The 25,967-nt window shown below is 54.8% G+C and overlaps 1 protein-coding gene across 5 annotated transcripts in view; it reads left to right on the top strand.

The window, feature by feature from the left end:
• SHISAL1 (shisa like 1) overlaps positions 1-25,967 on the top strand; it is an 85,680-nt gene that overhangs the window by 16,520 nt on the left and 43,193 nt on the right. For 3 of the 5 annotated variants that reach the window (XM_017850041.1, XM_017850045.1, XM_017850044.1), the window contains exons 2-3: positions 12,844-12,942; positions 16,825-17,038. In XM_017850041.1, coding sequence (XP_017705530.1) covers positions 12,876-12,942; positions 16,825-17,038 — 281 coding nt within the window. In that variant the 5' untranslated portion in view covers positions 12,844-12,875. Of the gene's footprint in view, positions 1-2,309; positions 2,332-3,060; positions 3,154-12,843; positions 12,943-16,824; positions 17,039-25,967 lie in introns of those variants that run through there. The other 2 variants (XM_017850043.1, XM_017850042.1) reach the window with 2 other exon arrangements.

Here is a 25,967-nt window from a genome sequence, read left to right as displayed (position 1 = left end):
CCATCCTGCCATTGTGGAATCACCTGAGGTCAGGGAGCTGCTGCCTGTGAGCCTGTGAAGGAGGCAGCAATTCCCCAGCAGTGGCTCAGGCAGGGCCCTATGTGCTCTTTGTGTCAAGTCATCCTCCCCATGACCTGGAGGGGCCAGGATGGAGGCATGGCACCCTCCACAAAGGAAGAAACCAAGCCTCCTCGAGGCAGGTGACCCGCCAGGCAGGTAATGACAGCATAAGAAGCAGCATTGTGATTCTGTGGCTCAGGTGATGTGGGGCCACCAGCTCAGTTCAAAACACGGAAATACAGGAGGATGTTATATGGCCCAGAGTCCTCAGTTTACAGATGGGAAAACTGAGGCACAGAGCGTTTATGACTGGGAGGGTCTCAAAGGGATGAGGTGTCCATGGGCTCAATAGGAGGAGGCTGGGAATTCATGCTGATTCCCTACTGGAATTGGACAATTCTGGCACCACGCCCAGCAACCTGGGACTGTGAACCAGAAAAAACGCTGCTATCGCAGGGACCCCCAGCCAGGACAAAGCAGCTTCTGCAGTCTCCACCCAGGCCCCCGTGTGGGTCTCAGCTGCCCAGAGAGGTGGGCCTGTGTGCAATGGATGGGGCTGGGGGATACTATAATCATTGTTTTCCTTTACATATATTTTGAACCTTGATTTTCTATTTTATTTTCTGGACTCTAGGCCATGGAGTCAGGCCCATTTCTCTCCCTGCTTCCTGGTATTCTCCCTCAGTGGTCCTTGCCAAGACTTCTTTATTTACTTGTTTGTTTGTTAATAATATAAGAAACATCCTTGACCTATCCCCCAGCATGAGGGCAGGAGTGTCAGCCTGTGCACCCCCCAGCAGGGCCCACTTCACCCCACATCCCCCTGTATGCCTCGCTATAGCCAGATGTGCTCTCAAAAAGTACATTTTATTTACAGTTCTTTTTAGCCTTCTAGAAAGGGTACTATGCTGAACTTCCTCTTTGGAGACTTTACTTTCTCTCCAGCCTCATAGCGCTGAGATGCCCCTTGACGTTCTGTGCGGCCGCAGTGCATTTGGTAGCTGAAGAGTGTTCTGGCGTTTGGCCGTAACATCATGCATTTTCCTATTCACCCACTGGGCCGTCTCCAGGGCTGTTTCTAGGGTTTTCCGTAGCGCTGCTGTGAGCTTTCTAGAAGCTGGTCCCCTCGGCCGAGAGGGAATGTTGGTGCTGTTCCTCCCCCACAGTCGCTGAAGCAAGGGCCCACCGTGCAAGAGGATGTGGTCACAGTGGCCTCCCTGAGCCTGCACTGGGATTATCCTCCCTCCAGGTGGCCCTCAGCCCGGTCTGCCAGGCAGGCTGGTCTTTGTGCTGCTAACCTCTGTCAAAGGTGAACTTTTAAAATTCCTGCCTCGTAGGGTGATTGCAAGGAGTAAGTGTCATTGGTGGACCCATACTTTGCTGTGTCATAGGTGCTCCAGATCTGGCGCACAGGAGGTCTGCTTTGAACCATAACAAAATCCACAGGGAAGCCCAGGCTCAGAGAGACAGAGAAATGTGCCCAGGATCACACAGCTGAGAAGTGGCAAGGCCGGGACTTGAACCCGTGTTCAGACCCCAAGCTCAGGGCCTTTTGTTTCTCTGCTGCTGTGCTGAGCCCCAGACCAGAGGCAGGAGGGACTTTGTGTGCCTTGTACCCTTCTGACAGGAACACTCCCCCAACCCCACCCCCGCCCCGCTGCCCGACTCATCCTTCAGGTGTCCACACCAGACTCCCTGGTCTGACTGCCTAGCCAGGCGGCCCAGGGCGAGTTACTGAAACTCTGCACCTCAGTTTCCACATCTGTAAATTGGGGATAGTCACAGTACCTCCTAATCATGAAGATTAAATAAATACCACCCCCACCCCCGGCCCCCTACCCCATCAGGCTGCATTGGGCACTCTGGGCGCCCACAGCCCCCGGTTTCCCATCGTGGGACTCATCGCTCTGGGCTGCCATTGTCGGGACTGTGGCTAGATAAGGAACACCCAGACCAGTCTGAACTCGCTCTCTGTCCACCGAAAGGAATGGAAAAAGGAGGTTTATTTCTGGCCTGGCTCAGGATGGCAGGCTTCCAGGGATGGGTGGGAGGCAGAGGAGGGCTGGCCTCCTTTATGACTGTGTTTAAATGCCACCCAGAAGCCAGCCAAGGGCACCGCCGAGGTACCACGATGCATGAAGGCCCAGGGGTGGGAGACAGCCATGGGCTGGGGGAGTGCCTGGCAGCCAGGAAATGTGCCTGCAGAGGCCAGCGAGGCCCCTGTGCTGAGTCCAGACGGTCATGGAAGCCACTGATGTGTTTCAAACAGTGGTAGGTGTGGGCACCCCCCGCCCCGTTCCTGCCCCATTCCCACCGCATTCCTACTGGCAGGGAGGACCCTCTGCTGCTGGGTGGGGACAGGCCAGGGATGGGGGGGCAACAGCAGGAAGGTCAGCCCAGCATGGAGTCAGGCGGGTGCCACACACCCGCTGTGGGCTCTCGGGCTCTGTGTGGGCTAGTGTGGGGACCGTTCATTTTACCCACACCCCTCGCCGGGCAGTGCTGGCCAGAGGGGCTTGTGCAGTGGTGTCACTAACCTCCATTGCCCAACAGAGACTGAGGGCCACGGGAAGGAACCCACATGTACTGTGCCAAGCATCTGCCGAGGTGTGCACCTGGAGCCCGGTGGCCTCGGTGTGAGCCCCAGCTCTGCTGCTTCTAGCTGTGGGATCTCACAGGGAGTGTCTCCAGTATGCTCACCTGTAAAATGGGGTTCTTGCTGGTGCTCTGAGGATGCACAGGGCAGTGAGACCAGAGCCTGAAGTGCGTGGGGACTGCGGGAGCAGCCGCTGCCATCCTGGGCCTGGGAGGTGGCGGCCCTAGGCCGAGGCGGGAGCTGGACTACTGCAGGGCTGACTCAGCACCCTAACCCCACTCCCCGCCCTGAGGAGCACGCTGAATTCTTGTCAGCACACACATGCCAGCCTGCGCTGGAAAACACTCTTTTGCCTATACAAGGCCCGACCAAGTTGCTCTCCTTTTATTGGGGTTTAGGGTTGGTGGCAACCAGGAGCCAGGGAAGAGGCCAGCAGCTGCAGGGAGACTGCAGCCAGCAGGGAAGGCTTCTGGTCCCTCAGTCACAGGGCTTGGCAGGTAAGGAGCAGCCTGTGGAGGTTTCCAGGTCCTCACTGTGCAAGGGCACCTCTGTTCCTTCACGCTGGGCCTGGGGTGCCTGCCCTGGCTAAACACTCCATCTAAGGGAGAAGCCAGGCAAGGCTGCTAAGTGACTCCCAGTCACCGAAGAATGGGAGGGGCCAGGGTGATAGGTATGCCAGTGGGGTAAGAAGGGGAGCAGGCTCTGATCGAGAGGGGCGGGAGCCCTTTGGGGGTACACAGATGCTGGCACTACTACGTACCTGCTGTGTGACTTTGAGCAAGTTGCTGGCCGACTCTGTGCCTCAGTGTCCTTGTGTCAAGAGCCTTGCACAGAGAGGGGTTGGAGAGAAAGCCAAAGGCTCAGGACAGGGTCCGGCATGGCTTGAGAGCTGCAGGAGGCCTAGGGAGTGCTCTCAGGATGCCCTAGTCATGGCCTGGAGGGCGTTTAGTTGGCTTCACAGGGGTGAGGTGGGTCTGTTCAGCCCACTTCGGAGTCTGCAGTCCCAGTCCAGCATCACACTGGTATGAAATAAGTGAATAGATGAATGAATGAATGAATGAATGCACTGGCCCCTCCCAATACCCCTTCAAGGTGGGTATGTTGTCCCCATTTACAGATTGGGAAACTGAGGCTCCGGGCTTTGGCTTTTCTTCACTCCGGTGAGGAAGGGGTTCTAGGGACCAGGGAGGTGGAGGGAGCTGAAGAGAAACCCAGGGCCACCCCGCCCCCGCCCACCGAGGCAAGCGCCGTGCCTGTCTTTCCTCTTCCTGCACTGACACTTTAAGTGATTCATTCTTCATGTGATATTTTTGTGTTTCTCCAGTGGGAAAAAAATGCCTCTGGGATTTCCAGGGGTTATTTTATCTCCATGGTGCAACCAAATAATCCAGGAGGACAGAGAGAAACAAAGGGTTGTTGAGTTGCAGAAGGCCCACGATTGTCTCAGCCAAGCTGTCCCCTTAATAGGGGAGGAAACTGAGTCTGGCCTGGAGCCCCTCGCCCTGTGACCCAGTGTGGCCCCGAGGAGGACAGTGGGGCATCTAGGGCCTCCAGCAGGGTTGGGGTTTCCAGCTAAGCCCCTTTCAGCTGTGTGTTCTTGCTCAAGTCCCTCTTTGCCAGGCCTCAGCTTCCTCATCTGTAAAATGGGATCACAGCAGTGCCTACTTCCAACATTCAAGAGAGTAGCACACCCAGAGAACTTGACGGGTGCAGAACTGGTCCAGGCCCGGGGCTCAAAAGGGGAAATCACTGGAACAAGTGAGTTTGTAACTTGGACCCAGAGCCCAGCTGGCTGGGGCATGGTGGATTCAGCGGGGAAAGGTGTCAGTGAGGGACAAGAGCCTTATTGGGGATACACTGTAATGTTTATCCACTGAGGGAGGGATTTGGGGAGATAGGAGAGGTTTCCAGGTTGGTGGTCACCTTCATGCCTTCCCAATTCCAGCACCCAGGCCAGCACCCTTCATGGCAGCATGCTTCTCCTTGTGGCCCTGACCCTGAGAGTAGCCCCATGGAGCAAATGGTATACCCGCCTGGTAGGGGCACAGTGGGGGCCCCGGGGGTGTGAGCTGGCCCACCTTGGCTGCCTCGGACTCAGGGCGACCTGTCCCACCAGAGCCCTGGAGTTGGGTTCTAGGCTAAAGTAAGGGGCTTCCACCCAGGGCTGATGGCCCATGGTCACTCCTGGGGGTGGCCGTAGAAGTTGAGGCCCTGTCTCAGCTGAAGGAGATCTCCTGCCTGGATCTCTGCTGTTCCCATCTGGAAGTTTGCTCTTTGCAATAAAACAAACCAGGCCAATGAGTGCTAATGGAGTTCCTACTCTATGGCCAGCAGACATTTATTCAGCACCTACTGTGTGCAAAGCATGGTGGGGCAATGCAGAGGCATAAAATTTCCCACCCTTGAAGAATTCGTACCAGGCAGGGAAGCAGTAAACCAACAGATAAGGCAGAGGGAAATCAGGGCCAACTAAAGGAACAGGCAAAGCATGGAAACAGGAACTGGGGAAATCAGACGTAGACATGGAGTTCAAATACGCTTTCATTTGCCAAGGGGCACAGGACCCTCTCTGGTACCTAAACCATCAGCTTTGGGAACAGTGGAGTGGGTAACATCAGATAAGAACCCTTTATGGATCAACTGCTAATGTTCTGGGTGCCCTGCTAGCTTCTGGTCCTTTCTATCTTTGGTATACCTGCAAGGTGTGGAGCACGGTTCCCGTTTCACAGATGAGGAAACAGAAATCAGTGAAGTAACTTGCCCTAGATCACCCAGCTAGTTAGTGATAAAACTCTGATCCAAGGCCAGGGAGACTCGCTACAAAGCCTATGTGGTCGCCCCCAGCACCCTGTTTGGAGTTGAGCAGACCTGGGTTCAGATTGCAACCCTGCCACCCTCCAGCTCTGGGCAATTACTTAGTTTCTCTGATCTGTGGTTTATTTATCTCAGAAATGGAGATGATCATTGCCTATGTTCATTCGGCCAATTAACATGTGTTTAAAAAGGGCTTACTATGTGCCAGGCCTGTGCTGCCCACAGAGATGAGCAAAAACGAAATGGTCTCAGCAGAGCTGGGTTCGGGGGTGTGACCGCTGCAGGGTTAGGCGTTGGGTCGGCAGGGCTCAGGTCACATTGGCCGTTACTGGGGTGTGAGGTGCTGGCCCTTCTCACTCGCTGTCAGCCGTAGAGCCCAGCACCCCAGCTGTAGGTGAACGGCTGCCTGTCCAGCCATGTACTCTGGCTGCCTCAGTCCTGGCCAGCACAGCGAGGAAAGATGTCCTAGTTCCCTCCTGCCGCTTCCTCCTGCAGGTATGAAGGGGTCACAAAGACGTGCTTTGATCTCATTTCATATGCAGGCATGGAGCCTCGCAAAGTGTTTATTCCTGGACTTCACGTTTCGGAGTGAGATTTCATAACCTCTAAGTGGATGTCCTGAAAACAAAAGTTCACAAAGTCAGGATTAGGTCTGCACTACCGAGGAAAGACCCTGGAGACTGGGAAACCTGCGGAGGTTAAACATCCCTGATGACATATGTGTGCACCCATGTGTGTGTGCTGTGTGTGCTGTGTGGAGGGAGGCATGCACACAAGTGCTGCCTGTGGGGGTAAACACTCTTATGAGTCGTGGAGACAGGACACAGGAGCAGACCCTGGGGTTTGAGTCCCCTCTCTGAGCCCCGCATTCTCCATCTGCGTAACAGGGAGACTGAGGGTGCCGCCTAGGGCTGGGTGGGAAGGGAACGGGTGAGGAACGGGGAGCACTGTGCGCCGTGCTCCGCCCGCGGCTTGGGTGCTCTGCAGCTGCTAGCCCCTGTCTCCTTGTCTGTACTTGCTGCCCTTCTGCTGGGCCGCTGCCTACCCTCAGGACTGTTGGTGGGGCCCCAGAGAGCCGTGCCCTGTTGAATTGCTAATCCGTGCTAATGCTACCACTGCTAATCATCGTACCTAGGTAGAATTACGGATCATTATGTAATCTGTTGTCTGTGACCGCCTCCCAGCAGGCTGTAAGGCTCATGGCAGCAGGAATCCCCCATGCCCAACACTGTTGGTCGTCAGTAGAGACTCCTTAGGTGATCCCTGAGTGGCGACCAGGAGAGAAACCACTCCCTGAACAGTGGGGTCAGGAGGGCGGGTAGCCGGGGCTGCTTATGGGCGAGGTGGCACTTAAGCCAGGTCCCATGGGCGGGTTCAGTTTGGACATACAAGGTGGGGAAAGGGATGTCTAGGGGCAGGATCAGCTGGGCAAAGGCCTGGACTCCTGAGTGCCGCCACCAGCCGCTTCATGCCCAGAATGCTGGGCAAGACCCATCCTCACCCCACGGTCAGCCTCCCGCCCCCTACGACAGTAGAGTAGGTGGGACGTGTTTAGGGAACAGGCCACGTGCCCTTTGTTCTCCATCCTGTGGGGTTCAGGCCCGAGCGTCGTCCTTGTTTAAGGAGGGCCAATCCCAGGGCAGAGGTCCCGGTTCTGCCACCCTCAGCTGCCCATGCTCCGTTCTCCCAGATCTCTCTCAAGTTAGGACACAAACCAGGCAGGCTTCACAGAGTGCTCCTGCCCATGCTGGCCCCGGGTGAACCCCACCCAGCCCCTGCCCTAGCCTCAAGACAGGCCGAGACCACCCTGGGGAGGGGGGAAGCCAGAGTGTCAGAAGCTCACCTGGGGAATGGGAGAATCACAGCGGGAGAGCTGCCCTGAGAGATGACCACCCCAGATGAGCCTCCAGGCTGCGGATTTGGAGAGGGGAAGGGGGGGTCCTAGCATAGGGGAACAGCATGAGTAAAGGCTCAGAGGCACCACAGACCCAGAGGGCTGAAGCTCCAGGAACAGGGAGGGCAAGAGGGCCACAGGGCCAGGCTACAAGGGGCCTCAGGTGAAAGTGCAGCCTTGAACCCAAGAAGTCAGGTAGGTGATTAGGTGGGTGCTTGGGAAAGCTGAGTCTAGGGGCTGTAGGGCTTGGGTTGGTGAAAGAGGCAGAGTGAGAGACCGCAGCAGCAAGAAGCACGTGGCCAGGCCTGTCCAAGGCTTCGATGCCTCTCTTCCTTTAGTTGGTGAATTAGTTGCCGATCCCCATTCTAGGGCTGAGGACACTGAGGCTCAGGTGTCACCCCAGGTCACATGGGATGTGGATACAGAAGGTGGAGCCAGGACTTGGCCCCAGGCAGAGGGCTCGACCCCCAAGCCCTGCTGCCGTAGACCCAGTCCTGCAATGGGCTGGAGGTGTGCTTGGTCATGCCCAAAAGTGGGGCATGGTGGGCTGAGGAGGGGCTGGCGGGAAGCCCCCAATGCTGTGGGGGGTCTTCAGGCATCAGGCCAGCGTCCAGGCCTGTGGGAGCCTGAGGTCCTAGCCCCGCCCTGCAGGCCCTCCTGCATCCCACCCTGCCGAGCCTGGCTGACACTAAAACAGATCCGTTGCTGTTCCTGGTGGGGTTTAATTCATCTTCTCAGCTCTGTTTCTCTTCACATGCCCTCCTTCCTCTCCTTCCCCAGCCTCACCAAGTTCGGTGTTTAAAAATAATCCTCAAATCTCCGAACAGCAGTCCCAGGCTGACCCAAGGGGTGGCCCGCAGAGATGCATGCCTGACTCGTGATTCTGGCCGTGGTCAAACGAGCGTTCAGGAACGTCCCACTCTGCCAGAATGTTCTTCCAAGTGTTTCAGTTTTGTTTTGGCCACGGACTGCCATCTTAGGCAGTTTACCAACTTTCAGAGAAATAGAATCCGGGAGGATAAATCTAATCTCTGTGGTTAATGTGCTTTCTGGGGGTCCTTGGGAGGCCTCAGAAGCTTTTTCAGTGCCAGGAGGTAGAGTGAACTTTGCTACTGAGTGGCTGTGTGACCTTGGGCAAGTCACTTCACCTCTCTGAGCCTCAGCTTCCCCCTTCTGAGATGGGAGCTTGGTGATCCACCTCCTCAGGCTGACGTGGGGGTCACTTGAGACAGTGCGGTAAATACCAGGGTTCAGCCTGGCACACCACAAACTCTGCCAGTGTGAGCCAGCCCAGGTTAGCAGCCCCAGGTTGCAGGCAGTGCAGGGCCCACAGGAGGATGGAGGATGGCGGGACACCCTTGGGCCTGTTCTTGGGCTGCCGGAGTAATGTCCCACAGACCTCATTTGTGGGGCCTCTCAGGTGATGGTGCCCAGTGGTGTAACATGCCATCGTCATCAGAGCTCACTGAGCCCAGATCCCCTCTGCACACCCATCGTCATCACAGCTCCCAAACCCTAGGTCCCCTCCGCACACCCATCGTCATCACAGCTCTCTGAGCCCTGGTCCCCTCTGCACATGCCATCATCATCAGAGCTCCCTGAGCCCAGGTCCCCTCCGCACACCTATTGTCATCACAGCTCTCCAAGCCCTGGTCCCCTCCACACACCCATCATCATCACAGCTCCCGAGCCCAGGTCCCCTCCACACACCCATCATCATCACAGCTACTAGATCCTAGGTCCCCTCCACACACCCATCATCATCACAGCTCTCCGAGCCCTGGTCCCCTCCACACACCCATCGTCATCACAGCCACCAGATCCTAGGTCCCCTCCGCACACCCATCATCATCACAGCCACCAGATCCTAGGTCCCCTCCGCACACCCATCATCATCACAAATCCCTGAGCCTAGGTCCCCTCTGCACACCCATCGTCATCACAGCTCCCCAAGCTCAGTTCCCCCTCTTCACACCCCACGGAGGGACCCAAGGTGATGGCTTTGGTTTTGTGAACATCAGTGCTATTGAACTCGTGGCCCTGAGGCTGGCTGCCTCTTGGAAGCCTGACTGGGATCACAGCAGCTGGCTGGTCCCCAAGGCCCGGAGAGGTTTCCAAAGTAGCTTTCTGACCTAGCTTGGAATGGGGAGGCTGGCTTCTAAGCTTTGCTGTCTCAGATCATTAGAAATGGAATTTTTACTTAGGTAACTTCTCGTGACGCACAGTGGGTTATTTTTTCTACTGAAGATTCAGCTTTCAGCTCTGGCCCTGAGCTGCCTTGGGGGCCTGGGGAGTAAGGGCAGCCCCTACCTCCTCATGCAGAAGCCCCCTGACCCCTTCATCCAGAGTTCCCCACATACCCCTAGGGCTTTTGTCTAGCATACAGGCTGCAGCTTTGATTGCACATTGACCCATCTCAGGCCAGACTCAGGGGGGTTGGGGGCACAGCCAGGCCATGGATGCTGAACAGACCCCCAAGGAAAGCCCAGGCTGGACGTGTGACCAGTGCGACCACAGTGTGCTGTGGCAAGGACACCTGCAGTGTGCAAACCCACATGACCACGGGGTGTGCCTCAGTGCCCAAGGCTGGTGTCCCGCAGGGCTGGAATTCCCACCCAGTCCATGGAACTCCTAAGTCCCAGCCCCGGGCTTCAGGCTGCACACCGTCCTTTCCTAGAACCACATTGTCTCACAGCACATCTGTGTAGTGTGCGTTCATCTCTGGAACCATCCCCCAGGAGCATAAAGACCTCTCTAGCTGTGGACCCTGGGTCTGGGAAGGCAGAGGTGGGGGTCTGCTCAGCAGATCGGGGGCTGAGGGCCAACCCTGGCCAGGACCCTCATGACCTAGTAGAAGAGGTTCTGGGGAGAATCGCATAACAGGAAACTGCTGGGCACCCTTGCCTGTGCTCCCTGAGGGCAGGGACTCACCTTTTCTGTGTTCCTAGAGCCCATCCCAGGGTCTGGCCCCGAGTGCAGGTCAGCAAGTGGGTGTTGAGAGAATAAGTGAATGAATAAATGAATTAACACATGAATGAAGGAAGAGGTGGAAAACTCTAGGCCTCAGCGGAGGGGCAAACTTTTTCCAGCTGATAGAATCATGGCAGGCTTCCTGGAGGAGGTCATACTGGAGCAGCTTCTAAAGTGGTGCAGGATTTGGACTCCTAGGGGTGAAGGGAGGGCACCCCCCAGGGGTGAGCAACAGCCCCCCAACATCAGCCAGTACACTCAGGGCTTTGTAGGGAGTTGGAGCAGCAGGAGCAGGGGCCAGGCCTGTGGCTGAGGCAGATCCTCCTCATTCACTCAACAAACCTACCAGCTCTTGGAGCTGAGCCCCAGCCACAGAAGTGGGGCAGCCCCACCCTACGGGGGTCAGAGGAGCTGGAGTCTGGGGACCTGTTTCAACTCTTATTGGGCCTTGGCATCCCCATGTGTAGAATGGAGCATGGGGGAGGCATCTCAGAGGTCTCATCACTCTCCACTCCCACGGCGCGTTTTCCAGGGCTGATCCATAGGACTCCGCAGGAGAAATCCTTTCCTGAGCACTCCCGGATGCTTGACCTGGGCTCATCCTCCCAGGGGGGCCTGAAGGAGGCTGGGAGGAGGCCCAGGCTCAGAGCCATTAAGCAGCTTACAGCCCCCAGGGATGAGCAGGGCAGTGGTGGGAGCAGAGAGACCTGCGGGTAGATGGGAGGGGCCCCTCCCCAGAGGAAGAGATGAGTAAGCTTGAGTAAGCTTTAGTGTTAGGGGCCTGTGTTCTAGTGGCATTTTACAATCCTGACAGTCCCTTCCCTTGTTCTGGCAAACCAGACTTCACAAGGTCAGCACCTGATGTCCCAGCTCCCACCACGATGCCCATGCTACAGGGGAGGAGACCAAGGCTGCAGAAGCAGAGCCCAGGCCAGGGCCAGGCCATGAGCACTGTGCGTTTGGCCTTGAAAGTCTCCAACCTCTGGGAGGCCTGAGTGGCTTTCCCTTCTGCCTGCCCTGAGCCCTAACTCTGCCCCAAGTAAAGCAGCATTCGGAGCTGCCCTGGGACCCAGGTTGGTGTCCCCTCTGCTCTCCCTGACCAGGCTGTGAGCTCTGGAGGGCAAGGCCGCTGCTGGCTGGCTCCTGGGGCCCAGAACAGGTGCCAGGACAGTCTGGCCAAGCAGAGGGGCTTGTTTCTTTCGGCTGCGCGTTGTCTTCCACCATCTCTTCTTTCAGAAATGTGTGGTCTGGTGACAGATCCCTGCACTGTGTATTCAACTCTGAAACCATCCTCCCAGGGGGTGGAGGGCCTCACCTGGCGTGGACAGAATGGAGTGGGCAGGGAGTCTGCTCTGCAGATGGCGGAGGTGGGGCTGGGGGATGGGAGGGTGGCTCAGCCAGGCCAGGAAGTCCTCAGGGTCTCCCACCTGGGTGGGATTCAGGGCTCTCCAGGCCCCACCGTCCTCACATCAGACCCCGCCCCCAGGTATGCAGGTGAGCTTCCTCGTGTGGACCCAACCCAGCTTTTTCTGGGAGCAGGCTGCACGTGAGAGGCTGTACCCATGAAACACTCACTCCTCATCCCCCTCCCCCGAGCCCCTGGCACCCTCCATTCTGCTTTCGACCCGATGACAAATCCCCTGTGAGTGGGACTCCTCTAGGGACCCCGTGTAGGTGGAATCTCGTGGTCTGTGTTCTGTGCCTCGCCTAGTTCATGAGCATGATTCCCTCTGGGACCCCCCTGCTGTAGCATGTATCATAGTTTCCCTCCTTTTTTGGGAAGTAATGTGCATTGTGTGACGGGCCACCCATCCATCCCCCGATGGGCACATGGGTTGCCTCCACCTTTTGACTAAGGTGAAGGATACTGCTGGGAACACGGGTGTGTGTACGTATCTGTTCGAGTCCCTGTTTTCTGCGCCTTGGGATATGTACTCAGAAGCTCGGAGCATTTTAAACATTCATTTGTTTGCGTGTTGTCAGCCTTCCTGAGTAGAACACAGGGGCTCCAGGGAGGAATCGTTTCTATTTCATGCATTGCTGTGTGCCTCATGCCTGGGAAGCTGCCTGGCTCCGTGCATACTTGTGGAGGGGTTCATGGAGGTCACCATTAACCCCTCCACCTTAGCGACACAGCGGGGGACCTGGGTCCTGTAAGCGCCTCGAAGTGGCCGAGCCAGGCCGGGCATCCTCAGTCCTGCAACTCTGGCGCCTGCCCACCAGCATCTGCCTGCTGGTCATTTCCACCACCTGAGCCATCCGTCCTCCTTTGATTAAGTCTCATTTTGCCATGAAAAGAAAAGGAGGTGACAGTTGGCTTGTGGGGGAAGGTCATTCATTCCAGAAAGGAAATTGGATAGCAGCGTCTCCATCGTCCACACCCGGCCTCTACTCCCATCAAACTCGCTCTCCTGCCCACTGCCCGCCTGCCCGTCCCCCGCTGTAGGCAGCAAAGCCGGTGTCAGGCGAGACAGCCCACACCCAGCCTCTCCTGGCTCTCATTGAACAGGCAGCTCTGGACGGATCAATGCAAGCCAAACGATGACCAGTTGTGGCCAGCAGTCCTGGAACGTGCTCGCCGTCCTCTTCTCGTTGCTGTTTTCTGCAGGTAAAACCTCCGTGGATGCTGGGGGCAGGGGCGGCATGAGGGGGTGTGGTCTCTTCCTGAGGTTCGTGCTGGCTCATGTGGGGTTCTGGGGACACACAGGGGCTTGCCGTTTGTCCTTCACCTTACTGGCACCCCTCTGGCGAGCAGCTAATGTTGGTTGCTGTGTGGCTGGTCTCTGTCTGTTTCTGTCTCTCTGTCTGTCTCTGCTGTGCACCACAGCCCTGGGACTTCCCATGGGAGCTCAGCTGGCTGCCAGCACCCCTGGGAGAAGCCCTGACTCGCATTCTGTCCTTCGCCCCTGCAAGACAAGGTTAGGCAGTGTCCCAGTCATCCCATCTTACAGATGAGGAAACTGAGGCTTGGAGAGGGACCTGACTCACCTGGAACAAGGCAGTTAGCAGATTCCAGCCCAACCAGCCTCCTGGGCTGTCCCTGGGAGCCCAGTTGAGGTCACAGGTGGGCTCCTGCTCTCCCAGGTACAAGGATGGGCACAAACTAAGTCCTCTGCTCCTCCCAGCTAGAGCTGAGAGCCCCAGTTCAAGGGCAGCTCTGCTCCCCAGCCCAGGCCTGCTCCCAGCAAGGAGCCCCGCTCTGGCTCTCCAGCTTCCTCTCCCTCGGTCTTTCTATGTCTCTGGGTCTCTGTCTCTCGGTGTCTCTTTGTCTATCTCTCTGTCTGTCTCTATCTCTCTGTCTCTGTCTCTATCTCTCTGTCTCTATCTCTGTCTCTGTGTGTCTGTGTCTGTCTCTGTATCTCTGTATCTCTCTCTCTGTTTCTGTCTCTCTCTTTGTTTCTGTCTCTCTGTCTTTGTCTCTGTCTGTCTCTGTCTTTCTGTGTCTCTGTGTCTGTCTCTATCTCTCTCTGTCTTTGTCTCTGTCTCTCTGTGTCTCTGTGTCTGTCTCTGTCTCTGTCTGCCTCTGTCTTTTTCTGTCTTTTTCTGTCTCTTTCCGTCTCCGTCTTTGTGTCTCTGTCCGTCTCTGTCTCTCTGTCTTTCTCTGACTCTGTCTTTCTGTCTCTGTCTCTATCTCTCTGTCTCTGTCTCTGTGTCTCTCTGTACCTCCTCATGCCCGCATGCTCAGCAGGGTCACTGACACCGGCCTGGTGGTTTTCAGCCCCTGCCCCTTTGCTGGGGGCAGCTCAGAGGGAGGCTACGAAGGTGTCTGGGGGTGCTTGGCAGGGCTCCCCGAACAGCAAAGCCAAAGCCACACTCAGGCCAGGAGTCTGGGGGCCACCCAGCTGCCCTCTCCACCCTAGATGCTTTCCATGCTTTGGCTCACCTGGTCCTCACCGCCCCTGGAGGACGGACCCACTCTGCCCATTTTACAAATGAGGAAGGTGAGACACTCAGAAGGAAAGTGGCCTCCCTGAGGTCACCCCTTCAGGTGAGGAGCCAGCCAGTGAATGAGGGCCATCCAGATGCAGGAGTTACGTGGAGCTGTGCACACAGGGGTGCATTCATGGTTGAGGCTTGGGGGCCCAAAATGCAGCTCTCTCCGGGTTCGCTTATGGTTGAGGCTTGGAGGTCCGAAATGCGGCTGTCTCCTTCGCATCCCTGCTCTGCTGGGGCCTCCTAACAGAGTGTCCTTCGGCCTGCAGTCACACCGTGCCCCAGAGCAGAAGCCCAAGGATGCTGCCCTTTACTGCCCCTAGTGCCCCTAGAGCACACACAGCCTCTTTCTCTAGGTGGGGGCTGCGCCCTGCTGTTTACGCTCCTGGGAGCCCCCAGCCCTCCTTGGAGACCATGAGTCTTTCATCAGTGAGGGGAGGAGGTGAGAGAGGTCACGATGGCCCAGGCAGCCTCATGCCAGGACTCCCACCCTGTTGTCCTGGCTCCCAGCCCAGGGCTCTGTTGGCTCCGGGAAGGCAGCTGGGGAGGCCTCATCATTACCAAATAACCAAAGCCTGTGGCACTGACTGCCCAGCGGTGGCCGGGTGAGCTGGGCGCTGGTAATGGGCAGGACCCTTCCACATCCCCTAACCTCACTGAGCCTGCCCTCCCCAGCCCCCCATCTCTGCATATCAGGCTCCTCCCAGTCCCTAGAGGCCCAGCTCAAAGGCCGCCTCCTCCATGCTGCCCTACCACTCTGTCCCTTCCCTCCCTGAGTCCTGTGGTCACCTCATGGGCTGGTCCCACCCAAGCTGGACTTTCTGACCAGCAGCATAAGTGTTCTGGTCCCTCCCCAGCCGCCCACACACTGAGCGTGAGCAGGGGCTCCTCACTGACCTGGGCAGTGACCCAGACAGTGGCCGGAACTGGCCAGCTGCCTCTGCCCGTTGCTTCTAGGCCAGTGGGTCCCAAACCCAAGCCCATCAGCATCCCCTGGAGGGCTTGCCGGGACAGATGGTGGGGCCTACCCCAGAGCTGCTGATGCAGAAGCCCAGTGGCCTGAGAATCTGCATTTCTGACAATCCCTCCAGGGATGCCTTCGAGGCCAATCAGGGGCCACACTTTGGGAACTGCTGCTCTGAGGCACGGTTTTCTCCCCTGTACAACGGGAATAAATGAGATGAGTGAGACAATTGTCTAGCTGGGGCTCCCTTAATAACCTCCACATCGCCAGAGGGGGTCTTGTTCTTTCTTAAGGTTGAGGATGAGAAGGGGGCCTGGAGAGCTCCCCTGGCTCCAAAAAAGCTGAGACCTTTCTCTCACATTGGTCTTGCCCATCTCCACAGAGGAGGGTGCTGTCTTTGGGGGAAGGGGTGTGGAATGTCATGCCCCCCACCCCCAGGCAGCCTCAGCACCCCGGTGCATGAAGGCCGCCTGCCCACCTGCCAGCCCAGCCCAGCCCAGCTGGGACTCCCCTGCGGCAGCCCGGGGTGGGCAGGCGGGGAGCTGTGTGGGCTGCAGTCTAATAACCTCTCAGCAGACACAGAGCTTTCAATGAGCTGGAGGAGCTCCTGCAAAACCGCTGCCTTTGTGGTTGAAGGAATGTATTCAGTCAGCAAAGCCCCTTTTCAGTGATACAAATTAGATACAACGATCTCTTTTATGAAGATACTAATTAAGCCTGAGACAGTGGGCTCTAGGTTTTTTCCATTGTTATATTTGTTCAGACTTTCAATCCTGTTTATCACCATCGGCAAGACTCGTAAATACCATCCTGGGTTTGCAGTAGCATTGGTGGCTGAATAGGGGCCTTCGCCCCGAGCAGAGGGGTGGGAGGGTTCCAGGCCAGGGTGAAGCTACCACCATGAGGTGGGGGTGACTGAGGCAGGCCCTTGGGGACCTTGGGACCTAGGGTACTAGTTTAGTAGAAACTAAGGAACAGAGGGCCTGCTGTTTTTGACACAAGAGGTACCCAAGTGGTCCTTGCACCTATACCAGCCACCACCCGGGCCAGCCTGGGCTTAGCAACAGGTCCACTATGGCCCACCTGGGAACAAAGAGCTAGCGATACAAGACTGGAGAGGGCCCCAGACTTTGAATCCAGGCCTGAGTTCCATTCCTGCCCCTCCAACACTTTTCAGCTCGGGCAAGTCACCTTGGGTCTCTGAGCCTCAGTTTCTCCATCTGTAAAGTGGGATCTCAAACTGGCTTGGCTGTGTGAGTTAAATGAGATGGGTCTGTGAAGCACACAGTAGGTGCTCAGTCAAGGCTGATTTTCTAGTTGAGTGGCTGCTGCATGTCAAGCATGTTCACCAAGGCAGGAGAGCCAGCCCTGCCTTCCAGGACCCCCCCAGTCTGGGTGACACAGAGAGTGTAACCAGGGCTGGGAGGCTGGGGGTAATGGGGATCCATAGGTGAGGTTCACAGTGGACCACAAAGGCGTCCAGGGAAGGGAAGAAGCAAGCAGGACCCGAGAAGAGGCCAGCCAGTTCCCCTACCTCTTGGCATCCATGGACTGGCAAGGGACCCCTCTGAGCCTGGTGACTCTGTCTTCCAGTCTTGTCTGCACATTTCCGGGTCTGTGAACCATACACAGACCACAAAGGCCGCTACCACTTCGGCTTCCACTGCCCCCGGCTCTCGGACAACAAGACCTTCATCCTCTGTTGTCACCATAACAACACGGTCTTCAAATACTGCTGCAACGAGACGGAGTTCCAGGCGGTGATGCAGGCAAACCTCACGGCCAGCTCCGAGGGTTACATGCACAAGTGAGTACCACACTGGGGGTGCAACCCCACTGCCTCAGGCCCCAGGCAAGGCAACCTGCCTCCCAAAATCCTGTCCCCTGGGGAGGCGGTTGGGTAACCACTATAAGGTTGGGTGAGCCTGGAAGGAGTCTGGGAGAGTCTTTGGATGACCAGGGCTTTTGGCCCATTGTGCCTTCTAAGCTTCAGCCTTCTGATCTGAGAAATGGACACAGAGGCTGGGCGCAGTGGCTCATACCTATAATCCCAGCACTTTGGGAGAATGAGGTGGGTGGATCACCTGAGGTCAGGAGTTCGAGACCAGCCTGGCCAACATGGTGAAACCCCATCTCTACTAAAATACAAAATTAGCTGGGTGTGGTAGCATGTGCCTGCAATCCCAGCCACTCAGGGGGCTGAGGCAGGAGAATCTCTTGAATCCAGGAGGCGGAGGTTGCAGTGAGCAGAGATGGCGCCATTGTACTCCAGCCTGGGTGACAAGAAAAAGAAAAGAAAAGAAAGAGGGAGGGAAGGAGGGAGGGAAGGAAGAAGGGACACAGAACACTCACTTTGCAGGGTTACCACATAAGCTAAGTGAGGTTAAGGATGTGGAAAGCTTTCAGGTGTAGAAGGTGCCTGGGCCTGTAATCCACTGGGTTCCTTCCTTCATTTTTCATTAATTTAACAAATACTGATTGACACCATTGACCCAGAGATTAATCCCAAGCAGTTCTTTTCCTTAAGGTGATTAAAATATGTTTGGATCAGGGGCCTGATTGAGGGGAGCACAGGAGTGGAGAAAGAGAGAGTTTGCTGGTAGAAAAGTAATGAGAACATGCTAAGTAGAGTCATGGAGTTTCAAAACAGCGTGCATTTCTCTATTTTGAGTGAAGCTGGCCATCTTTTCACATGCCTGAGAGGCATTTGTATTTCTCTTACTGTGAGCTAGCCGTTTATGTCTTTTGTCATTTTCTATTGAATTTTGGTCTTTTTCTTATTTATGGGTGCTTTTCACATATGAAAGAAATATGAGTTGCAAACATCTTCCCATCTTCTCTTTGTTGAATGTTTCCCTACAAATGTTTCTTCAGTGTGACTTTGACTTTATAATGCTTTTCCTCATGCTTAATTTTTGTTATGTAATCACATTTTATCATTTTTTTTTTCTTTTATGGCTTCTGGCTTTTGCCTCATGCTAAGAAAGACTTTTCCTGCTCTGAGGTCATTAAAAATACCACCATGTTTTCTCCTAATTATTTTACATTTTAATATTTTGTCTTTAAGTAGTTGAACTATCTGGAATTTACTCTGATGAAAGTTTTAAAGTAGAAATTAAACTTTATTACTCTTTTTTCAAAATGGGTAACTGGTTATTCCAACACCATTTATTAAATTGGCCATCTCTTTTCCCCCGATATGAAATGCAAACTTACTAAATACCTTAATATACTAAATTTGAGTATTGAGGTAGAGTGTGATATGCACTGGGCTTCTGTTGTTGTGGTTATACACTAGTACCTCACTGTGTTAACCACTGTGACTTTTAATATATTTTAATGTCTTAGTGGGTTCTTCTGGAACTTCTGTCATACAAACTTTAGAATCAGCTGTGTAGTAACCTTACCTCCCCGCCAAAAAAATCCAGTTAGTATTTTTTACTGAGATTGTATTGAATTCATAGGTTAATCCAAGGATTGACTTTTTATGATGTTGAACATTTCCATACAAATGTCTTTCCATTTGTTCAAATTTTCTTTCATAGCATTTTAGAGTTTTCTTCATATAGGTATTAGACAAATATTTTGCATTTATTTTGAGTTATTTCTTTTTATGTTGCTATTGGGTCTTTCCTTCCAGTATATCCTCTGAGTATTGTTAAAAGCAATGATTTTGAGATATGAATTTTGATAAAAGCAATGATTTTGAGATAGGAATTTTGCATTCCGCCACCTTACGGAAATTTCTTATTTTTTTTCAGTTGATTCTCTTAGGTTTCCAATTATTCCACTTGTAAACAATGATAATTTTACCACCCTACCTTCTTTTTCTTGTCCAATTGTGTTGACTAGTGCCTCTAAAACAGTCTTTACAATTGTCAGGCTTCTTACCTTTCTCTGATTTTAGTGTGGTGCTTCAAATTATTTTCCCAATAAGCATGAGGCTGAGTTTGGGGGCAGATGTCTTTTTTCATGATAAGGAAAAATCTTTTTGAAAGGGGCGTTTGTTGAAGGGAGGGGGTGGGTTGCGAGTGTGAGCCTCGATCTCTGTCTGATGTTGGGGCTGAAGGACTTTGCCACCATGCTGCATTCACTCAGGGGGAAGCCGCCTGTTCCAAATCTCCCCACCTCCCACCTAGGCCAGCTCCCCAGCCTTTTCCTTCCTCAAACGCACGGGTGCTTCCCCTGAATCTCTCGCCATCTGCTCAGCCCTTAGAATAATTCTGTGTGTGAAGTCACTCAGCAAGCCCTGTCCATCATATCAGGGCTGGAATCAGGTCTGGGATTTGACCCGAGCCTTGTATAAGACAAGGAACGGATTCCCTGAGAGAGGAGGGTAGTGCCAGGACTGGGGTGAGGACCCTGTCGTGCTGCAAGTTCTGGCTGAACACCAGACAGGGCTTGGCAAAACATCCAGACTTCTCCAAGGTCTGGTGACTGGTGTCTGGGATCCTCATTTTGAAGCCCACAAGTTTCTATAATCTGCATATTTGCACAGGATTTCACACGGAACACTCCACTCCAGCAGTGCAGGGGGTCCTGGCGGCTGCTGACGAAGAGTTGGGCTGCAGAATAAAGGCCTTCCCCTGGGGAGAATGGGAGTATTGAGGATCAGAATTTTAACTTACGTTTTTAATCTTTAGCCCTAGAAAGTGTTTATGGAGCACATAATATAGCTGAGTCTCTGCGTGCAACCTCATGCCACTGCAGCTACCTGGCAGCCCATCCTCAGCCCATTTTACAGATCAGGAAGGGGAGGCACAGAGCAGTTGAGTCACTTGCCTGATGAAGGCAGTGGTTAATGGTGGAGCCAGCAGCCAACCCAGATGGTCTGGAATCACTTTAGTCATTCTGGAGCTTCTACCAACAGAGGCAGATCCTACTGAGGAGAGACCACCTGAGCAGGGATCCCACCCCAGCACCACTGGCATTTGGGGCCAGGTCATCCTCCATGGGTGGCCCACTCTGTTCATTGTGGGATGTTTAGTAGCATCCCAATGGCCTCCACTGACCCGGTGTACCTCCTCCCCACCACCCCAGTGATAACCGGCAATGACTCCTGATAGTGCCAAATGTGGGGGCACAGAATCATCGCCAGTTAAGCTGCTGTCCTGGGGAGATCCCAGCCCTTGTCATTCTCCAGCGATCTTCTCGTCACCTGCCCTCTCCATAGCTGTGAGTATGGAGCCCACACAGAGGAGGACGCAGCTCCTGCTCCTCCCCCAGGCCTCTCCTGTCATAGATGTTCCTGCAGAGGGAGGCGTGGTACTTGATTCTTGAGATCTGACAGTGTTTAAGAAGGTGGGAGCCCCACAGCCTGGAGGAAAGAGCACTTTTGGGCAGAATTCTCTGTAGCCCAGTGGAAGAGCAAAGGGAGCCAGGGGAGAAACAGCTAGTGAGGGCAGAGGGTCCTGTCTAGCCTAGGGGGTACAGTAGATAGATTTTCTTCTGAGGTCGTCAAGGGTCCCCGGAGGGTTTTATCTGGCTTTGTGCTGCATGGACCGTGTGTGAGATAAGGCCCCAGAGGACCTAGGGTGTCTGCAGGGGCAGGACCCTTGAGGGTGGCCTAGGCCAGACCTCGACCCCACTGAGGGGAGATCAAGAACTCGGGTGGGCCATGGAAGCCTCTTCCCAGCTGCCCAGTTTCAAGAACTGTGGGGAGAGGACCCAAGCCCATGGAGCTGAAGTAGGGCCTGGTATCCAGGTGGGGCTGGACTGGTGGCAGAGGATGACTTGAGGATGAGCGTTGGGGAGCAGGATGCAGGGCTGAAGTCCCGAGTCATTGAATGGATAGGAGAGGGCCTGTGTGTGCAAGGGGACCCAGGTAGAGTCCACCTCTGTGCCTGTCCTGTGCTTTGGGGCCCTGGCCACACGATATCACAGGCTCCTCTAGGCAAGACACGTATGGTGCCCATTAATCCTCACCAAGGGAGGAAGAAGAGGCTGGGGCCCAGGCTGGGGAAGTCACCTGTCCCAGACCACACGGGTGATAACAACTGGTGTCAAGATCTGAGGGGCTCTGGAGCCCTGGTTCTGCCACCCCTTGGTGCTTCTAGAAGGCCAGGATTTGTGTGTCACTGGGGACTGCACCAGATCCCAGCTAAGAGGCTGTATGTTCCAGTATCCTAGACAGATTAGCACTCCCCAGCAGCCCGTCTAGATGGACCAGGCCAGTGTGACTCCCGGAAGGGGTTTTGTGCAGATGCAGGAGCTCCTGGTCCTCCCTTCTCGCCCCTCCTCCCCCACCCCGCCCCTCCACAGCCCTCCCTGCTGGCGAATCAGCCAGAAGGCGGGGCTGGTGACAGGGAAAAGGAGAGCGCTTCTGATGACTTATTTATTTGTATTTTTCTGGAGGAACAGAATGGTTTGTTTTGGTTCTGGCTGCCTGGCAGGAAGGCAGAGCGAGAGGAAGCAGCTTCGCCAAGCCCACCACCATGGCGAGATGCCCACTTCCAGCCACATGGGCCATAGAGAGACTGCAGAGAGAGGGGTGGGGCAGAGGCTCTGACGTGATGAGAAGTGTACTGCACTCCTTCCCATGCCAGGGCACCGCCAGACACCAGCAATGGCGACTCAGGCCCAGGTCCCTGAACAATCTGTGGAAGCCTCTGTGTGGGGGTCATGGTGGGCCAGGGTGTGCAGGGGATGTGGTCAGTTCTCTCTGGGGACAGGGAAAGTCTCTTGGGAGGAGGTGGCTGGGAGTGGCATCTTCCACAATGCATGGGCGTTCCTTTACCAGGCAGATGGGCCACAGCGGGTGGGAGATGGGGAGGGACTCTAGGAAGACAGAACAGTGCACCCAAAGGCCTCAGCCTGTGCAGGCATGGACGGTTGTCCCTCCCTTGTCCAAGTGTGAAACTTCTGACCCCCAAAGCTTTGCCCTTCCCCAGGGGAAGGAAGTGAATGAACACTTATGAGGACTTCCTCCAACACAAGAGGCCTGACTCACGCTGACACCCTCCATCTGTTATCTATGAAGGACCTTCCATTAGCCCCGTTCACTAGGGCTGAGGCTCAGAGAGGGTGAAGCTCTGCCTGCAGCCACACAGCACACAGGGGACACAGCAGGGTTTGAGTCCGCCGTATCGGTCATCCCGGGCTTAGTCACGCCGAGGGGAGGAGCACCCTCAAAGGCCCCGGGAGCTTGAGAAGCAAAGGCTTCCTTTTGGCTCATACTCTGGATCCTTCTTGGGCTCTTGTGGTTCTATGGGTAAAGCATTCTGTGACAAGGCCAGAGAAGCAGCCCCCGTCCCGGGCAGGATGGCCCTGCCGTAGAGGGAGAAGGCAGTGGTGAAGCCACACACGTCGTGTCTCTAAGCTTCTGTTCAGAAGTAGCCATAGCATTTTTGCTCATGTTTCATTGGCCAAAGCACGTCACTTGTCCAAGCCTGTTACCAGTGGGGTGAGGAGAGACAGAGGGATTGACCCTATTGGGAACACCCTCAGCCAGGTGCAGTGGTATTTTGATAGTAACAGACTCTGCTTCACCAGGTATATCCAGGCCCAAAGCCCACACACCGCCACTGCACTAGACAACCTCGATCCTGCTATGTGACCTTGGGCAAGGCACTTTGCCTGTCTAGATCTAGACCTATTAAGCACTCTCTCTGTGCCTTAATCACACGAGCCAGCATTCCTGGGGTCTGTCTCTCTCCAGGCCCTCATGTTATCTCAGAACCTCACAGTTACATCATGAAGTAGGGGGTCTAGGTATCCCCATTTCACAGACATTTCAAACTGAGCTTCAGTTTCCCAAAATAACACAGACAGAATTTTGCCAAGCTGGGATGTGAATTCACACAGCCCTGACTTCTTGCGCCCACACCTTGGTCACCAGAGCCATCCACCTTGTCTCATGGACCCGAGGCCACTCCTGCCATTGGGCTCCATATACCCTTTTTTTTTTTTTTTTTTTTGAGATGGAGTTTCCCTCTTGTTCCCCAGGCTGGAGTGCAATGGCACCATCTCGGCTCACTGCAACCTCCACCTCCCGGGTTCAAGCGAGTGCCCTGCCTCAGCCTCCCAAGTAGCTGGGATTACAGGCATGCGCCACCACGCCTGGCTAATTTTGTGTTTTTAGTAGAGACAGGGTTTCTCCATATTAGTCAGGCTGGTGTCGAACTCCTGACCTCAGGTGATCCACTCGCCTCGGCCTCCCAAAGTGCTGGGATTACAGGCGTGAGCCACTGCACCCAGCAGGCCACACTCCCATTTTTTAGATGAGGTTGGCAGAGGGGCCATCGGCCATCTTCCAGCTGTGCCGATGTCTCGTTCTGGCCTGCTGGCCTCAGGAACTCTCCTCCTCCGCCCTCAAATGTGACTGCCTGGTGGGGTGGTGACGGGAACTTCCATCCCCACGCTGGCTGCAGCTGCTCTTCCTGCTGACGGATCTGCTCCTGTGCCCCGGGAAGACGTTCAGTGAGATTCCTCCATCAGAGAAGGTTTTGTTTACTGCTTGGGAAACACCGAAAGAATTTGAATCAGTAAATATCCCAAAATACACTGAAAAAATTGCGATCTGCGGCTTTGGCTGCCTTCACATCTTGCTCCATAAAACAGCCTTTGGTTTTTTATCTTCTGCCATTTACAAAACACACACCCACATAACAAAGACCCCTGCATCTGGATGGAATTAATTTCCAGGTCACATATTTTTCATTACATTTATGAAAGTTTTGTAAAGACCTGAATCTTCCCATCTGGCTGACCATGGGGAGGGCCAGCCGTGGCAGGCCAGGGGAGTGGTTTCAGCATGGTGCCCATGGCCCGGGTGTCCCCGCCTGCCACCTCCTGCGGGCAGTCCCCTCCCTTCCCTGACAGCGAGGATGAGCTGGGAGGGCTGGAGGTCATGTCATGTGTCAATTCCAGCAAGCTGGCTGCAGAGTCCAGGAGCCTGGCAGTACACACACACACACACACACACACACACACACACGATGACAATGACACACTGATCTGCAGGATGCCCAGGACAAGCGGGCACACCATACAGGTGCAGGGGACCCCTCTCTGGACATCTGTCCTAGATTCGACCATGGAATTCCCCCAAGATCAGCTTACTTGAAGTCAGAGGATCCTGGGTCCAGCTCCCAGCGCTGCCACGCACCAGCTGTATGGCCTTTGGCAAGTGACTTTGCCTCTCTGGGTCTCATTTACTCATGTGTGACATGGGGATACTAGCTCCTCCCTCATGGCACCATTGCATGGATTCAGAAGCAAAGGGCACTGGCACATAACAATGGCTGGGGTTTCTATTAGCTGCTGGCGCACAGACATGCAGCCTATAAACTCCAGGGAAGTTAGTATCAAAGCAGCCACTGTCCCCAGCCCATCCTCAGCTCTCAATACGTGTTGGTGTCAGTATTCACAACCTAAGGCTGAGTGCTGGGCTCATAAAGATGATTTGAACCCCAACCCCGCCCTCAGGGCCCTCCCAATCTCCAGGGGCAGACAGTCCTACAAAACAACAAAGACAACAGTGTGCTCTGGGAAATCCAGGGGCTTTGAGAATGCAGGGTAGGGGTTGGACTGACACAGGGCATCAAGGAAGGCTTCCTGGAGGAGGTGATATCTGGGCTAAGACACATGCCAGGGCCAGCTGGGTGTGCAGGAAGTAGGCAGGGGTTCTGGACAGAGGTGCAGCATGGACAAAGGCCTCCAGGCAGGAGTGCTGTTGGGCTGGAACAGCTTTTCTTTCTTTCTTTTTTTTTTTTTTTGAGATGGAGTCTCGCTCTGTCACCCAGGCTGGGGTGCAGTGGCGCACTCTCAGCTCACTGCAGGCTCTGCCTCTGGGATTCATGACATTCTCCTGCCTCAGCCTCCCAAGTAGTTGGGATTACAGGTGCCCGCCACCATGCCTGGCTACTTTTTTTTGGTATTTTTAGTAGAGATGGGGTTTCACCACATTAGCCAGGATGGTCTCGATCGCCTGACCTTGTGATCCGCCCACCTCGGCGGTGGGGGAGGACCACCGTTTTAAATGGAAGATTCTCAACTATCAAAAAGCTTGGCTCTTAAAGACATTTTCCAGTGCCTCCCGAGCTATGGTGTCTATAAGCATCACCCTCAGAGATGCCTGGTCAGTAGGCTCTGGGTCTTCAGTTTGGCAAACCCTCGAGATGTGTCTGTTGCAAGGGGTCCACATTTCAGAACACCCCACTACTGGGTCCTGCCAACAGACACTTTATTGTCTGTAGCTCTCTGGAGTCCCCACTGCTCAAGGGTGGAGGCTGGCTGAGTACAAGCCGTCCAGAGTGTAAGCTCAGGAAGGTGTTCCCATCACCAAATCCCAAAGTGCTGGGATTACAGGTGTGAGCCACTGTGCCCGACCCCTGGAGCACCTTTTGTATCTGAGAATGTGGTTGGCTGCAGTCAAGGCAGTGCGTTGTAGTGGTTAGGAGCGCAACTCTAGAGCTCAGCTGCTGAGTTCAAATTCTGGTTCTGCCCCTTAATGGCTGTGAGCTGTTAGGCAAGTCTCTTAATTCCACCGAGCCTCAGTTTTCCATCTGTAAAGCAGGGATGACAACGATGAAAAAAACTCTTTCCTCCCGTGGTTGCATGAGCATTAAAAGGGCTAACGTGGGAAGCAGGTGGGGGAACAAGTGTCCACTGCTGCTTCTGGTACTATGATTTCTTGGCCTGGTGGTTCGAGGCCCAGCCTGTGGCCCAGCCACACCCCCAGCTGGCATCCTGGACCCTTCTGTGGACAGCATCTGCACACAGCTGCCCTGCCTCCC

The sequence above is a fragment of the Rhinopithecus bieti genome, unplaced genomic scaffold (assembly GCF_001698545.2).
Source record: "Rhinopithecus bieti isolate Rb0 unplaced genomic scaffold, ASM169854v2 scaffold_33210, whole genome shotgun sequence".
Classification (NCBI taxonomy): Eukaryota; Metazoa; Chordata; class Mammalia; order Primates; family Cercopithecidae; genus Rhinopithecus; species Rhinopithecus bieti.
Note: the sequence above shows the minus strand (reverse complement) of the source record. Positions and strands in the feature narration are given on the sequence as shown.